At 35.0% G+C, this 15,478-nt stretch overlaps 1 protein-coding gene across 1 annotated transcript; it reads right to left on the reverse strand.

The window, feature by feature from the left end:
* Window positions 1-1,848: 1,848 nt before the first annotated feature.
* On the reverse strand, window positions 1,849-15,347 carry RIOK2 (RIO kinase 2). Its single transcript, XM_069839239.1, has 7 exons — window positions 15,160-15,347; window positions 14,244-14,385; window positions 13,082-13,250; window positions 11,057-11,266; window positions 7,407-7,598; window positions 4,832-4,924; window positions 1,849-2,534 (listed from the first exon to the last, which is right to left on the reverse strand). Exons 1-7 carry the CDS (start codon window positions 15,223-15,225, stop codon window positions 1,916-1,918), a joined length of 1,491 nt encoding a protein of 496 aa, XP_069695340.1. The 5' UTR covers window positions 15,226-15,347; the 3' UTR covers window positions 1,849-1,915.
* Window positions 15,348-15,478: the final 131 nt, after the last annotated feature.

Genomic DNA, 15,478 nt, shown 5'->3' on the forward strand with positions numbered 1-15,478 from the left:
GTTAATGTTCATGGGGTGTAGTTTGATGTGGATGGCTTCTTTGACCAGTCTTCTGTATAAGTTGTCTTCTTTATCTATTATCTTGATATCAGTGGCGGCTGATTGACTGAGGCAAGTGAGGCCGGGCCTCAATCACTTACTTAACTGAAATCAAATTTTGTTTTTATGTAATGTATTAGTAATTTCAATGAAGCATATATTGCTGTATAGAAGCATTTGAAAACTTTGTGATGTAGATAGACCTGTTTTGCAGTAAAATTTGTTCCTGAGGCCAGGATCGCTCGTGCCAGGTCTGCTTTTGCATTTTCGTGTGTCTTCGCGGGCTTTTGAGGTTGTGCTTAAAATGTTGTAACTGAGGCACAATTCGTCCGGCCTGGTCAGGTTTCACTCCTCCTAACCATGGGCCGGCCTCAAGGGTAGAGTGGGGTAGGAATAGGGTGACTTGTCTTCCTAAATAGGCCATAAATAACAAACATTCCAGCTCTTTGGCAGGCAGAGGCCCACACTATTCTCTCCTTTTATGTCTTAGTTTATGACTTAAGCAAGGGTTATTGTACTTCGTGTAGTGAATCTGGGTCAATGTTGTTATGTATTTCGGGTAAATACAAACAGAAACAAATGCCAGAAATAATTCTGGTGTAGTTAATTCATTGTTAGAGTGTCCTTTTTCGAGAAGAAATATTGAAAGAAAGGAAGTTTTAAATAAAGAGAGAGCCTGTCGAGATACCTATGACATTGCTGAAAATTTTTCTGACAGATAATCTTAAAACGCGAGTTTCTATTGCATCCTGGTATGGGCAACATAAATGGTTAAGTAGTAATGTGGTGCAAAATAAACTTCTCTGTTGGCCTTATTTGTTGCTGTCAAAGGAAAAAAAAATAAAAAGAAAAGAAAGAAAGGGAAATTTCAACACATAATATGGGTTGCTTCATCACACTGAAACAATCACTGAAACTCGCAGCATAACAGCTTATTTGGTGAGTGAAATTATTATTTTTCATTATTAGTAATAATAATAATAATAATAATAATAATAATAATAATAATAGACTAATATTAATAATAATAATACAGTAATAATGATATTAATAATCTAATAATAATAATTAATATCATAAATAAACATTTTCTATCGGAGGCACTTAAACTAGTTGCATCTGGCCTCACCGAGGATTTCGATCACCGGCCGCTACTGCTTGATATTGTCGAAATCGGTGGTGTGGCCTGAATCTGTGTAAGGCTACAGCTGGTTTTTCGTATGGTCCGTATTTGCAGAGTCACATGTTTTCCTTCCTTCAATCTTACATCATACGTCCAGTTTGGCCTATGTATTTTAGATCGCAGGAGCAATGGACCATGTATATTTCGGCTGATTGGAGGTATGGAAGTTTATCTTTGACTTTGACTAACGAGTGGGAGATCTTGCGTGGGGTGTTGTATACAGTCTTGATATTGAATTTCTTAGTAATTTCCCAATTCTGTCTGTGGTTCCTTCTATGTATACATACTTATCAATAAAAACTTTTTTGTTTTTTGTAACCAGAAACATAAATAATGAGGGGGTCAGAAGTAAGGAGGTATAAGTGCAATAGTTACTTTAGAGAAAATGTGATAAAAAAAAGTTATTAAGCTTTTGTAAATTCCGTGAAGTTTTAATTTTAAATATTAATGTGTGATGTGGTTAAAGAAATATATATCACTTTGTCACTAAAATTTTATATGCTGTAGTTTACCCAGGATGCACTTTACTCATCTTTTTTTTTTTTTAGAAAACAAAATGTCACTTGTACCCCTTTGCTTCAGATCCCCACATATGACAATGAAAAAATTGAAGTCATTAGTTAATATAAGTTTTTCTTGCATATGTTTATTATATAACATTTCATTTATATACAAGAATTAACTGTTAAGTTCTCAATCCCAGTCCCAGATGCCATTGCACTGTTTGATGGTGTCCATGTTTTCTCTTCTGGACCTCGTTACAGCACTGGCTTCACCCTTCACTGTGATTCTTTTCCTTACGGCAACTTTTTCTCGCTTTTGTAATGTCTTCTTAACCCGACTTCGAATTTCTTCTGGAGCTATTGTTGCTGCTGTTGAGGTACTGTAGACACTGCAACTGTTGCTAAATAGCCTCGTCCTCCCCTGTTTACATTCAGATAGTTCTTCGCCAGATGAACAATCAGCACTCTCTTCTTCCTTCTGTACTTGAACCTCTTCACGGTCAATCTCCAGAGACTTGGTATCTGTTGTAGTAGTTAAAAGTACACGAGAATTATCAGACTCAGAAGTACTGTGGGTATAATCGTCACCAGTTTTCCTCTGTTTTTCATTGAATTCTTCATTCAACATATCTTCTACTTCTTTCCGTAATTCTTCCACTTCTTCATTCCCAATTGTCTCATTTTCTTTGTTTATTTCAACACTACTTCCATTTTCTTCTGTTACAATTCCCATTTCAACATGTAGATCTTTCTCCATTTGACGTGTGAAACCACTGGCTGATACTTCTACATCCAGATCATCTTCTCTCCTATAAAAAAAAAATATTTTTACAAAGCTATCCTATAACATGCCGTAAAAATGACAGGGGTGTTGTTTTCCTGAAAATAATTCACACTATACTCTTAATTTATTCATACATGTGGGAAAGAACTTCCAGCATTCAATTTGATATTGAGCAGACCTAAAATTCGTTTAGAAATTCAAATAAAGCAAAGTATGTCTTGTCTATGCAGATAATGTGACTATGTTAGGAGAAAATCCACAAACCATTAGGGAAAACACGAGAATTTTACTGGAAGCAAGTAAAGAGATAGGTTTGGAAGTAAATCCCGAAAAGACAAAGTATATGATTATGTCTCGTGACGAGAATATTGTATGAAATGGAAATATAAAAATTGGAAATTTATCTTTTGAAGAGGTGGAGAAGTTCAAATATCTTGGAGCAACAGTAACAAATATAAATGACACTCGGGAGGAAATTAAACACAGAATAAATATGGGAAATGCCTGTTATTATTTGGTTGAGAAGCTTTTATCATTCAGTCTGCTGTCAAAAAATCTGAAAGTTAGAATTTATAAAACAGTTATATTACCAGTTGTTCTTTATGGTTGTGAAACTTGGACTCTCACTTTGAGAGAGGAACATAGGTTAAGGGTGTTTGAGAATAAGATGCTTAGGAAAATATTTGGGGCTAAGAGGGATGAAGTTACAGGAGAATGGAGAAAGTTACACAACATAGAACTGCATGCCTTGTATTCTTCACCTGACATAATTAGGAACATTAAATCCAGACATTTGAGATGGGCAGGGCATGTAGCACATATGGGTGAATCTAGAAATGCATATAGAGTGTTAGTTGGGAGGCCGGAGGGAAAAAGACCTTTAGGGAGGCCGAGACATAGATGGGAAGATAATATTAAAATGGATTTGAGGGATATGATGATAGAGAATGGATTAATCTTGCTCAGGATAGGGACCAATGGCGGGCTTATGTGAGGGCAGCAATGAACCTCTGGGTTCCTTAAAAGCCAGTAAGTAAGTATGTCTTTGCCCTGTTTGAAATCAAGCTCAATGTTTTGCATCCATGGACAATGATATTATCATTCAAGTAACCATAAAATCTAAGATGGAAATTGACTCAGTAGTATAAAATATGTAATAATTTATTCAAATACTATCTAGATTATTATGTTTCTCATCTATTTTTCGACATAGGAAGCCAGTTTACTCCCAAGAGATTTAATATTTTTCAATATTTAATTAGGTAACTCGTTAACACCGAATTTAAATGCTACTGTGATGTGTAACTTGGGTCTAAATAATATTATAACTTTAAATTTTAATTTATGTACTAATAACAAAAATATCATACATAGTTTGAAAAATGTTTCAAATTTCACAACTAGGAGAACGATTCCAACAACAATATAGATTATGAAATGTCTGGATAATGATTTGGATGGAGTTATGCAACAACAGACCAACAGACAATTTGAAAAAAATTGAGATATTTGCACAAATCTGATGTTGGCTGGATTATTTAATTCGGAAAAAACCAGGAATGTGATATCTCCAAAATTTGTTTATTGCATAAAATTTATTTATTTATTTATTTAGTTATTTATTTACTTACTTATTTATTTTGCAATATTAAATCAACTGATGGTCTGTTATTAAAAATTGGTTAGCCTTTTTATTATTATTTGTGCCATTTTTTGTAATAATATAAATGTTACAAAACTTCTTGCATAAAATGTTTAATAAAAATCAGATTTATTTCAATGGTCAGTATCTCCAAAACAGGTTTTTGTTGATTCGTCTCTTATTGTGTAACTCGTCCAATTGTAAATGGTACCTGGGAGGAATAGAGATCTATAGCCAATTTTCATAAATGGCAAAATAATATTATGGCGATTCTAAAATACAAATACTTTACGTAAAATAGTGCAAATATCTACTTAAACCACAAAATTAAGTTACATAGCCTATCTAACTTTTTGTAATTACTAAAAAAAAGGTATTTTTGTGCAAATCTGCAAAACTAAAGTTCATCTTTATTTTGTTTGGACCATACTAATTTCATTCATGTATGCCCTTTGAATGAAAATTCGAGAAGAAAATAATCATAATAATAAAAGAATATCAATAACATAATAAAAAAAATTAATTTTTGCTAAAAACACGAAATGTATATTGAGAAACTATGTCATCTTCAAGACACCTAACCTCTTTCTAGGGTTGTGTTGAGTAAATTCTAGATCCCATGATACATTAAAATCTATATTACAGTAAATAAATTTATGAATAATTGTAATTTTACGTACAATATATCGCTGAAAGTTGGGTGCAAGCTGCTTTCATAGCCAAATCGTCTCTTAAAGAAGTCACGAACACAGTTCACATCTCTATCAAAATACCTGCAAAACAGAAGAAAAAAGAAATTATTTATAAGATCGTATACATTCAGACTTGAAGAGTCAATGCAACAAGGGGGAATGTCGTAAATTTGTGAAAAATGAGATGAAGGTTCAGTATTATATATCAAAGGGAATAGAATACAATACACTTTGTTGCACTGCAAGAAAGATGATAGTTCCAGATCTACATCGTGTTGTCCACACCTGTGGAGTAACGGTTAGCACGTCTAGCCTCGAAACCAGGTAGCCCAGGTTCGATTCCCGTTGGGGCAAGTTGCCTGGTTGAGGTCTTTCCAGGGTTTTCCCTCAACCCAATATGAGCAAATGCTGGGTAACTTTCGGTGTTGGACCCCGGACTCCTTTCACCGGCATGATCACCTTCATCTCATTCAGACGCTAAATAACCTAAGATGTTGATAAAGCATCAAAAAATAACCTACTAAAAAAAAATCTACATCATGTTGACGAATTGGTATACAACATAAAAAAGGGAGAATGTCAAAGTTTAAATTTCATTTCCTGCAAAATTAAATAAATTCGACATTTTCCCTTTTTGCAGTGGACCCTTCACTTGTTAACTGCATTCGTAATTTTAATTTATGAATTTATGATTAATATAAAAAAATAATTTCTCGGTAAGTTAATTACACTGAAATAGTCTATATTTTCTTCACTATGCATTCAAACAATTTCAATCCACTGGAAAGCAATGTATAGACATATTGGTTATCAATAACTCCAGATATTGTCTTGTAGGTCATCTTATATGCTATTCTCTCGAATTCAGGCTTGGAAGTTACTGCTGAATTGGGATAACACTTTGCATTGTTAATCAAATAGCTTCTTTTAAAAAATAATGTTTGCAAGGTGTTATCCTTTAGTCACATTCTTCTGCTCTGGAAGAATTATCAGCCCTATGCATAGTTTGACATGAAAGAGCTGCTGTTGTATGGCTTATATGAATATCTGTCAACTGTACTATCCCTACATAAAGTGTTACTCCATACACCCAACCATCCTGAACATGGGCCCTCAATATTTGTCTCCTGGAGAGAAAGAGTGGAAAATACCTAGCTACACTACTACCAATTATCAACCTTCACTTTGAGCATTGTATGCAGCAATTCTCTGCCAATAAAAGCAGTGTCTCAGAGAGAGCTTTTCTCACAATTCTCCTGTCAACTTTTTACCACGTAATTCTTTTTATTTATTTTAGAACAGTGAACTTGTCAGACAGGATCATCTTCAATATTCTACCTTCATTCTGACTTAAATAGTGTGAAGCTTATGGTTTTTCTTATTAAAATCTGCAGTATTTTGGGAGATTGAACAAAAGAATAAGCATTTTAACTTCGGAATATATATAAGTCTTTCTTGTGTTAAATTTTAACACACCTTGTTAACATGTTTCGACCTATTTTGGGTCATCTTCAGAACTGGTCGTTGTTGGTCTTGGCGCCTCTTGTTTCCTGTGTGAGTGCATTCGTAGTGTAGAGTCAAAGAGTGCATGTGTTTTGAAATTGAGTTGTGTGTTGAGAATATCGTTGGGGTGTGTTTTCGTGTGTCTGTATATTTCATATTGTTCTAGCGTGTTGAGTTTCTGGCTTTTTGGTTGGACGTGCAGTATTTCCATGTCTGTGTTGATGTCTCTGTAGGTGTGGTTGGCATTTATGATGTGTTCTGCATATGTGGAGGTGTTTTGTAATTTTGTTATGGCTGTGATGTGTTCTTTGTAACGTGTTTGAAATGATCTGCCTGTCGGACCTATTAGAAGTTGTTGCAGGTGTTACATTTGAGTTTGTATATGCCTGTGTGGTTGTATTTGTTTGTGTTGTTTGTGTGTCGAGATGTTTTTGTAGAGTGTTATTTGTTCTGTATGCGATGTTGTAATTTAATTTCTTGAATGAGGTTGCAGTTTTATGTGTGTTTTTGTTTTCGTATGTTAGTGTGATGTATTTTTTGTGTTCTTGTGTTTGTGTTGTATTCTTCTGCTTTTTGTGGCTTTGTTTTGTCTTACATATTATGTTGTCTATTATGTTGGGGTTGTATCCATTTTCTTGTGCTATGTATTTGATTGTGTTTAGCTCTTCGTTGTGATCCTGTTGGTTCATTGGTATGTTGAGTAGTCTGTGTACCATTGTTTGGAATGCAGCTTGGTTGAATGTGTTGTGTATGTGTGTTGTTGTTGTGGGTTTTCTGTATACTTTGAATGTGTGTTTGTTGTCTACTTTTGTTATTGTGATGTCTAGATCACATTTTAACTACTTAAAGAAATCTAAATAACTTAATAGCTCATCAGTCTCACAAATTTTAAGCGTAATTTTAAGTTTCACTTTGAGAACAATGTCTTACAAAACTGCAGTATATTCAGGACTGAAAAGCAGTCTCTCTCTCTTTTAACCTACCCCTCCCAAGAGTATGTATTATTATGTGTTGAAATGTACATCACAGTGATTGTCACCCTATGGTACAAAGTTCTTACATCTCAGCATTTGGATGTGATGTTGACATCATTTGTGGGAAATCTATAAGAATTGGTTTTCCATCATCTGTTAACATCAGATTGAATTCGTTGAAGTCTCCATGTATGACTCCATGGTTGCCAAGTCTTACAATCAAATTCATCAAGTCGTCATACAGAGCCTCCACATCTGGAACCTCGTACACTTGACACCTAGAGAAACAAAAGAATGTAGCCATGAGGACAGAGACAATTTCATGCTGCTTTAAAAAAAAACTGTACAGTAAGTGTTTTTAGCACCAGTCAAGAAGATCTTAAAGGAGCACTGTACTAAAAAATTTGAATTTTTTTTTTTAATTGGGTTATTTTACGACGCTGTATCAACATCTAGGTTATTTAGCGTCTGAATGAAATGAAGGTGATAATGCCAGTGAAATGAGTCCGGGGTCCAGCACCGAAAGTTACCCAGCATTTGCTCGTGATGGGTTGAGGGAAAACCCCGGAAAAAACCTCAACCAGGTAACTTGCCCCGACTGGGATTCGAACCCGGGCCACCTGGTTTCACGGCTAGACGCGCTGACTGTTACTCCACAGGTGTGGACTGCATTTTAAGTTAGCATATTTACAGTACCGGTACAAAGACTATTAAAAGTGAAAACTAGATATTTTTAAGACTATAGATCCTCTGTACTCATGTTTAAAGAAATTCGCCATTGCCACTGCATGTTGTGTGTGCTGGGCCACTATATCTGGAATCTAAATTTTTTCAGCTTTTTCTCTGCTTGGTTTTACAGTGAACTTATGTCGCATGGCTTAAACCAGCGATGGCCAACTGGTGGCCCATGACCTGATTTATTCTGGCCTCAGAAAGTCTGAGATTTATTTATTGCAAGTCGCAACTTTTACTACTATAACGACATAGTATTCAGTTTTATCAGTTCACACTTCACTTAGTTTAGGGTTTTTTTGGTAGACTATATATGTTGTCACTGTATTGAATATTCTCTGAGTGCATGTGTGTGTCATTATTAGGGGGCGGATGTTGATGACCTAAAAATCTACTTAAAATTATCAATAAAATGCCCTTAAAATAATGGAAAAATTACATAAAATTAAAAGAAAATGACATTTAAATATTATTCACCATACTTGCAACGCAACTTCTTAAAAATTTTTTCACCTTGTTTCAATGACTGTCCTGCAGATGTTGGAGAAAGGAGGCAACTTCCTGGAATTTGACTGAGATAAAGGAAAAGAGCATGCAAGATTTTAATGAACGTTTACAATGTGTTTCAATCAGGGGTGGTTCATGTCAGTGCCTTCATTCTCTGTCTTCTCCTCCTTCTGCTCTTCACTTTTGTTACCAGACCTTCCAGATGGGGAGTGTAAACGACAAAACTAATTGTGGGCGCAAAGAGGATTCTTGCAACCTTTGTGTTGAAAATACTGTACTGTCTACACTGTAGTACATCCCTTCTGAACCATACTGGGGACACAACATCCTATTGTCTAGGAAACGATCAAAGTTCTCCCCCTTCCAAACATAAATTCTAAAGACAACCTCATACCAACAAAAGAACAGTAGCAGTCAAAATCCTCACTTAAACTAGGCTGTTGTCAAGCATTTTATATTACTTCTGTTGTGTGAGGTGAAGCCTTCAGTGAAATGGCGGATGGACTTTAGAGTTTGTTCCAAACTATAAAACTCAAACTTCACTGTTGCTCAGTTATTCAGTAGGTAATTACTAGTAGGGCCTACTACTGACCTGTTTGCTTAGAAAAAGATTTAACAGATCTATATGTAAAGAAGGAAGTAAAATGCATTCAAAGTTCTTCAAAATATTAAAAATGACCAAAAATGCCCGAAAAAATGTAAAAATGAGCTATTAGTTCAAAAACTTCAAAAATACAAAAAATTCAATATAAGAAATTAACTTTTTACGTTGATATTAACATAGAAAGGATTTCTATATTAATAGGCATCATCCTAATGTGAAAAATAAGATGACTTTTCATCAACAACCATCCCCTAGTCATTACATACCATTAATAAACTGATATCATTTTGTGTGAAGGCCAACCACTTTGTTTGTAATCAGTTCACACAGGTCACAGGAGATGTTGTCAACACTGCATTAGAAAATACAGTAAAACCTCGATAAGACGCACCCGTGTAATACGCTTTATTTGTCCGGTCCCTGCACATTTCAAATATAACACCTTTATAAAATACCCCGTTTGTTGTGCTCAAGTCCCACATAATATGCTGTTTTTGTGAAATATTTTCGATGTAATTTTCAGCAATGTACTGTAACAGCATTGAAACATCTTGGTCATTCAGCTCACTGGTGCCATTAACCTGAAAAGTATTGGTATTCGACCCTTCACCTGCGCATTTAAACCTTCATACTTTATACCTTAATATACCTCACCCTCTTGTTACGCTCTTTTATTCGACTTCTTACCTGCGTGGTTAAAGCCTACATACAGTTACAATATCTCACCCTCTTGCTAACCCTCTCCCTCAAACAACATTCCTCACTCGGCCGTAATAAAATTCTGGAAATTTTCTCGGCAGTTTGTTGTCCTTTTGTGTATTGAAGTGTCTGTGAATGTGATTACAATGAGTGTTAAACGAAAAGCCCTTTCTGTGTCGGAAAAATTGGAAATCTTACGAAAGTACGATGAGAACAGTACTCTTACTCAGAAACAACTCCCTGATGCATTAGGAATCCCATCATCATCAACATTAAGAACGATAATAAAAAATCGCGACTGTATCACTACAGCTGCGACGTCGGAAGGATGCAATTGCAGAAACTGAAGTTTGGTAAACACGAGGATTTGGAGAAATTGCACACGGTAAACAACTATAAATGTTTTTTTTTTTTTTTTCCGAAAGAATTGAGTACAGTACATAATGTAAATGTCTTTGACGCAGAGTACAGTAATTACATAATGGAGTAATACTGTATTACCTTTCATGAATCATGTATTTCAACAAAGAAAAATGCTAATAGATACGTATACAAAAAAAAAAGGGTAAAGGTATCCCCGTAACGTGCCATGAAGGCACTTGGGGGGGCATGGAGGTAGAGCCCCATGCTTTCCATGACCTCAGCAATAGAATGAGGTGGTGTGGTCGGCACCACGCTCTGACCGCCTTTTACCCCCGGGAAAGACCCGGTACTCAATTTTATAGGAGGCTGAGTGAACCTCGGGGCCATTCTGAAAGTTTGGCAACGAGAAAAAATCCTGTCGCCACCTGGGATCGAACCCCGGACCTTCCAGTCCGTAGCCAGCTGCTCTACCAACTGAGCTACCCGGCCGCCTAATAGATACATATATAAGTCAAAATTAGTACAAGTTAAAATTAGTATACCCGCCTAATACACGGTCCCGGTTAATACGCATTTTATACCTGGTCCCTTGAACAGCATCTTATCAGGGTTTTACTGTAATGTAAATTTGTAATAATGATAGGTACTGTAACTCCTTCAAAAATTATCTGTTTACAGTAAATAACATTTCCAATTCCGACCATTAAAAAGTGGAACATAAATTTGGGGACAAGATTACCTACTTCTTCCATCATAAGATCAGCTTAAAACTAGGAATAGTCGACAACCTCATCCAATGTGTACCTATAGTCTAACATTAAATGAACTAACATGGGTTTTCCATCCACAAGTTCCATGACTACACAATGCCTGTTGAAGTCGATGGGTTTGGGCACAGGGAAGCCACGTTCATGCAAAGCCTTCATGTATGCAAACTCCTTAGTAGCTGAAATTCGAGACAGATACAACCAGGAAGCTGCATGTCGGTGCTGGTGGTAATCACGTTTCTCTTTCAAGTTGCGAAAACATGTGCGACCAAGCCTGAAATTAAAATGCAACGGTTAAGTTCTGTGCTCAGTAAATGAACACGTTATGTTTTTCCGTATCATCTACTCATATATTCTTTCACACTTAACACATTTTCTTGCCATTTCAAGTACTTTTAACCTTATTTGTAGAGCTCTGATATGTAGAAGGAAAAAAACAAATATGCACTATAGATATGTAATTACAATTAATATCAAATCAATCTTCTTAATGTATCCAGCTGTTTGCTGACAACATAAAGTCCACTATAGTCCACTGTAGTCTATTCAGTTGTTTTTCACGAGAAATGAGAGGTATTTTGATCGGTGTTCATTATAGACGCCTGTTGCTAGTAGCCAGAGTTGGGGTGTAGTCAATATATACTGCAGGGCTGTGTCTTCTGCAACCGGTATTGATGAGTTTAATTTTTTTCTTTTGTGGTTTATGGATGGACAGTATAGAAGAATGTGTTTCAGATCATCATGATTATTACACTACAGACAAGTAGGATTATCAGAAATGTTAAATCAGTATAGGTACAATTGAGTGGCAATGTGACCTGTTCTGGCGCTTGTTAAAAATGTTTGAACATGTCTGGGCAAGTTTTTGTACATTTTCAGGTCATTTGGTTTCTTTTGTAGAGACTGTAAAATTTTTCCTTTGTCAGAAGAGAGCTAATTGTTGATCCATAGGTTTGTAAAATGAGACTTTACTGAAGCAAAAGCACTGGATAGAGATATCAGTTGAAGAGGTCTTGGTTGCAAATATGTTGCCTGTTTTGCAATATTATCGACTTTCTCATTTCCAGGTATACCACAATGATTAGGTATCCATTGAAATGTTATTTCCTTTTGGAGTTCTTTTAATTTACTTAGAACTCAAAATACAATTAATATAATTATAGTACAATTAGTTCAGCTTATTTTCTGCTATCATAGATTAAAACGGAAGTCATTCTTAGAATATGAGATATTGTTCAGTTCATAATACACACACATTACAGAAATCTGCCAAATTTACTTACGCAAGTACTAAAATGATTACAACTTTCTACTTTTCTCATTATGTGAAGTATAAAGACAGTACTGTGATAAACTTACTTAAAAAAAAATGATTTCGAGATTTTTACGACAATACAGGTTTTCAGCATTCATTATACCAAAGAAAGTAGCTTTGCCATTCCGTCAGTCAGTGTACAGTGATTTCACCTGAACTATTTTCATAGTTTGCTAATATTCAGTATCTACGAGTTATTTCAATGCACATGAAATCTTTTCTATTAAAAAAATTACTAAGTTTCTGTTTAAAAAAGTGAAAGTTTCTTGAAATCAGCTTCAAAATTTGATTCTTACATTAAGTTACAGAAAGTATGTTCCATTTGCTTTTAATTGGGAAAAATAATTATTACTTACATAATTAATTATGCAACTTAATGGCATATATACCTCTAATTGAGGTTCAGACTGATATGTATATATCTATTATCAGACAGTACATCTCGCCTAACAATATGTGTTATTGTTTGTATGCATCTGAAGTCTGATTAGTGTTGTAGCTAATCGGCGATGTATGCAATGAAGAGTGGCTGAACAAGAGTAGATTATGGACCTTCATCTGGCCACCCTACCCCATTATCTCCTGGCCTAATTGCCTCATAAGTTGCATTCAGTTCTTTAAAATTACCAAAAAAAATATTAAGTTCCTAAATAATTATTCCCAATTCAGTATATAGTCTGAGAGGCGAGTTTCTCATACAGAAAAATCACAATGATATGCTTCTAACACAATCCGTACATTTGTTTGTAGTTTTCAACTGTTAATATGTCTTACCTGTGAAGTTTCAAACAAAGTGGTTGGCCTTCTTCATTTGCAACAGTATAAATGTTTGATTCCTTTCCAACACCTATTTGATTTCCAAATGAAGAAACTATATTTCTGATGGTGAGAGTTTTCAGTGCCAAATAATCGTATCCAGAGTTTGTCAATCTGTAACCATCATCTAAAACCAATGATATTTCAATGTTAGCATGTGTGAATAAAATAAATAAACTAATGTGCGAAAGATACAAATATTATCATTGATACAAACACCATTCTTGCTTTTTTGTTTTCATGTATGGAAACAATTTCACCATGTTTATGTTCTGCTGCTATTATCCAAAATGTTTAGTTGATTTAAGATTTTGTTTACATAGGACATTTTATCTTTACTAACTAAAATCATACGCAAAATTGTGAACAAAATGAGTGAAATAGCACAAATACGGTATAATACAAAAGTCTACTGTACAATGTCTCATAATACCAACAATGTGATAAAAATGATCAAGGGACATAAATTATGGCATTCTGCCTCAAACTCCGATACCCAGTATTGTACAAGTAATGGCTAAGGACCTACTATCAACAAATGTATCACCTAAAGTAAATCAAGTCCTTACAGTATTCAAATATCTAGATTACGGGCGCACTTCCGTACAGGGGCAGGGGTATTTCCTCTAAGGTTAGAGCCCAGTTTCGGGGGGGGGGGTGCGTACGTGTGTGTGTGTGTGTGTGTGTGTGTTAATCGATAATTAGGGGCTAGAAAATATTGAGAACAGGACGCATGTTTATATGACAATTTTTTCGATTAATACACACACTTAAACTGGGCTCTAACCTTATTAGAGAAATGACACTGCCCCTGTACGGAAGTGCGATCGTGTCGCGTGCTATAAAAGAACCAATATGCATTATGTATTATAGCCTACATGTAAATTAGGGCCTATATGTAAAATATTCCAGGAAACCTAGGCCTACCAGTAATTTACTTGCCCGGAAAAACTTTGATCCTGCTATGCACCACACATGAGAGAAAAAAAAAACTACTGTAGCCCTATTTAAATCGTTGTAACTCTATATTATACTCTTCATACAGAATTTCCTAATTTCCAGTGGAGTACGTATTGGCGTTTTTTTTTAAATCTACAAAATGGTCTATTAGCCTACTTACAATGTTTTCCACGTTCGTAGCTTAGAAGTCTGTGCTTGCACAACTCTTTCAGGAGTTTATGAACACCCCCATGTCTCAAATTAGCTATAGATGCTGCTAGAGGTCCTGGCACAAGCTCGTGGTTCTTCATTCCCATTTCGATCTGAAAACAATCCAACAATATAGCATACATATCTGAAATAACGTCCGGTCTTAACTCATTCTAGAATTCGATCGTCAAATTCTAATTTCTCTCTGATTTATTCTTAACAATATAAACCGAAGCAACTGCAATAAAACTTGTGACATATTAGGCCTATATTATGTTGATTAACTCTTAGGCTAAATTAGCGCTGAAGTAGTTCCCTTCGTACTCCGTTTATACACCTTGCACATACGAATCTATGACAGATTAGGTTTGGTTAGTTTAGGCTTTTATTATGCCTTCCGTACCTATAAGATTTAAAAAATCCCTTATAAATTGAACGATTTTCACTTTCGAAATCACCGGAACTACCTCAGCGATAGTTTCACCAACTTCTCTTGCGATCTTTATATTAAATGTCAGTAGGCCTATATTGATCTTTTTGTTATTTTTGTATTACATATCATTCATATCGGGGTATACAGTCTAGAAGTCTAGTTTCAAGGAATGCATGCATGAGAATAAAAAAAATGTTCTCTGTAATTTATTGGTTCATACTTTGCAAACAGAGTTTGTAATAACTGAGTGACCCCTCTGATTTGCACTTGTTTTGATGGTAGACAGAATGCATAATACGGTGATTTACAAAAACATTGACTATTCGGTGAAACTGAATAGGTTACTAACAACTCTCGTATTACAGTATTTGTAAAGTGATTGCTTATTTGTTTTTTAACAGTAAGCTATTTAGGACAGTTAACCTATATCAATCACCATGTCAGCATCACTTACCGCAGTTAAAACTCTGAAATCTTCCTTTGTTAAGTATCGCAAGATAGTAACATTCAGTTTCCCCATATTAAGTTCTGGCAGATATCTATATAATTATATTAGCAATTCCAAACAATACAAGTTATAACACTCAATAACAATAACCAACGTGCAACCTATCCTGTGTGATCATATAAACTACTACAATAACAAATCTCTCTGATATTCGAGAGGTCGAAAAAAATTACGAGTATAATATTGGTAAAGAGTGGTTACAGAATGTATCATCTTTGACACAGTACATGACTCTGCGTTGTATTATGAAAATTGTGTAGTTGAT

The sequence above is a fragment of the Periplaneta americana genome, chromosome 11 (genome assembly GCF_040183065.1).
Source record: "Periplaneta americana isolate PAMFEO1 chromosome 11, P.americana_PAMFEO1_priV1, whole genome shotgun sequence".
Classification (NCBI taxonomy): domain Eukaryota; kingdom Metazoa; phylum Arthropoda; class Insecta; order Blattodea; family Blattidae; genus Periplaneta; species Periplaneta americana.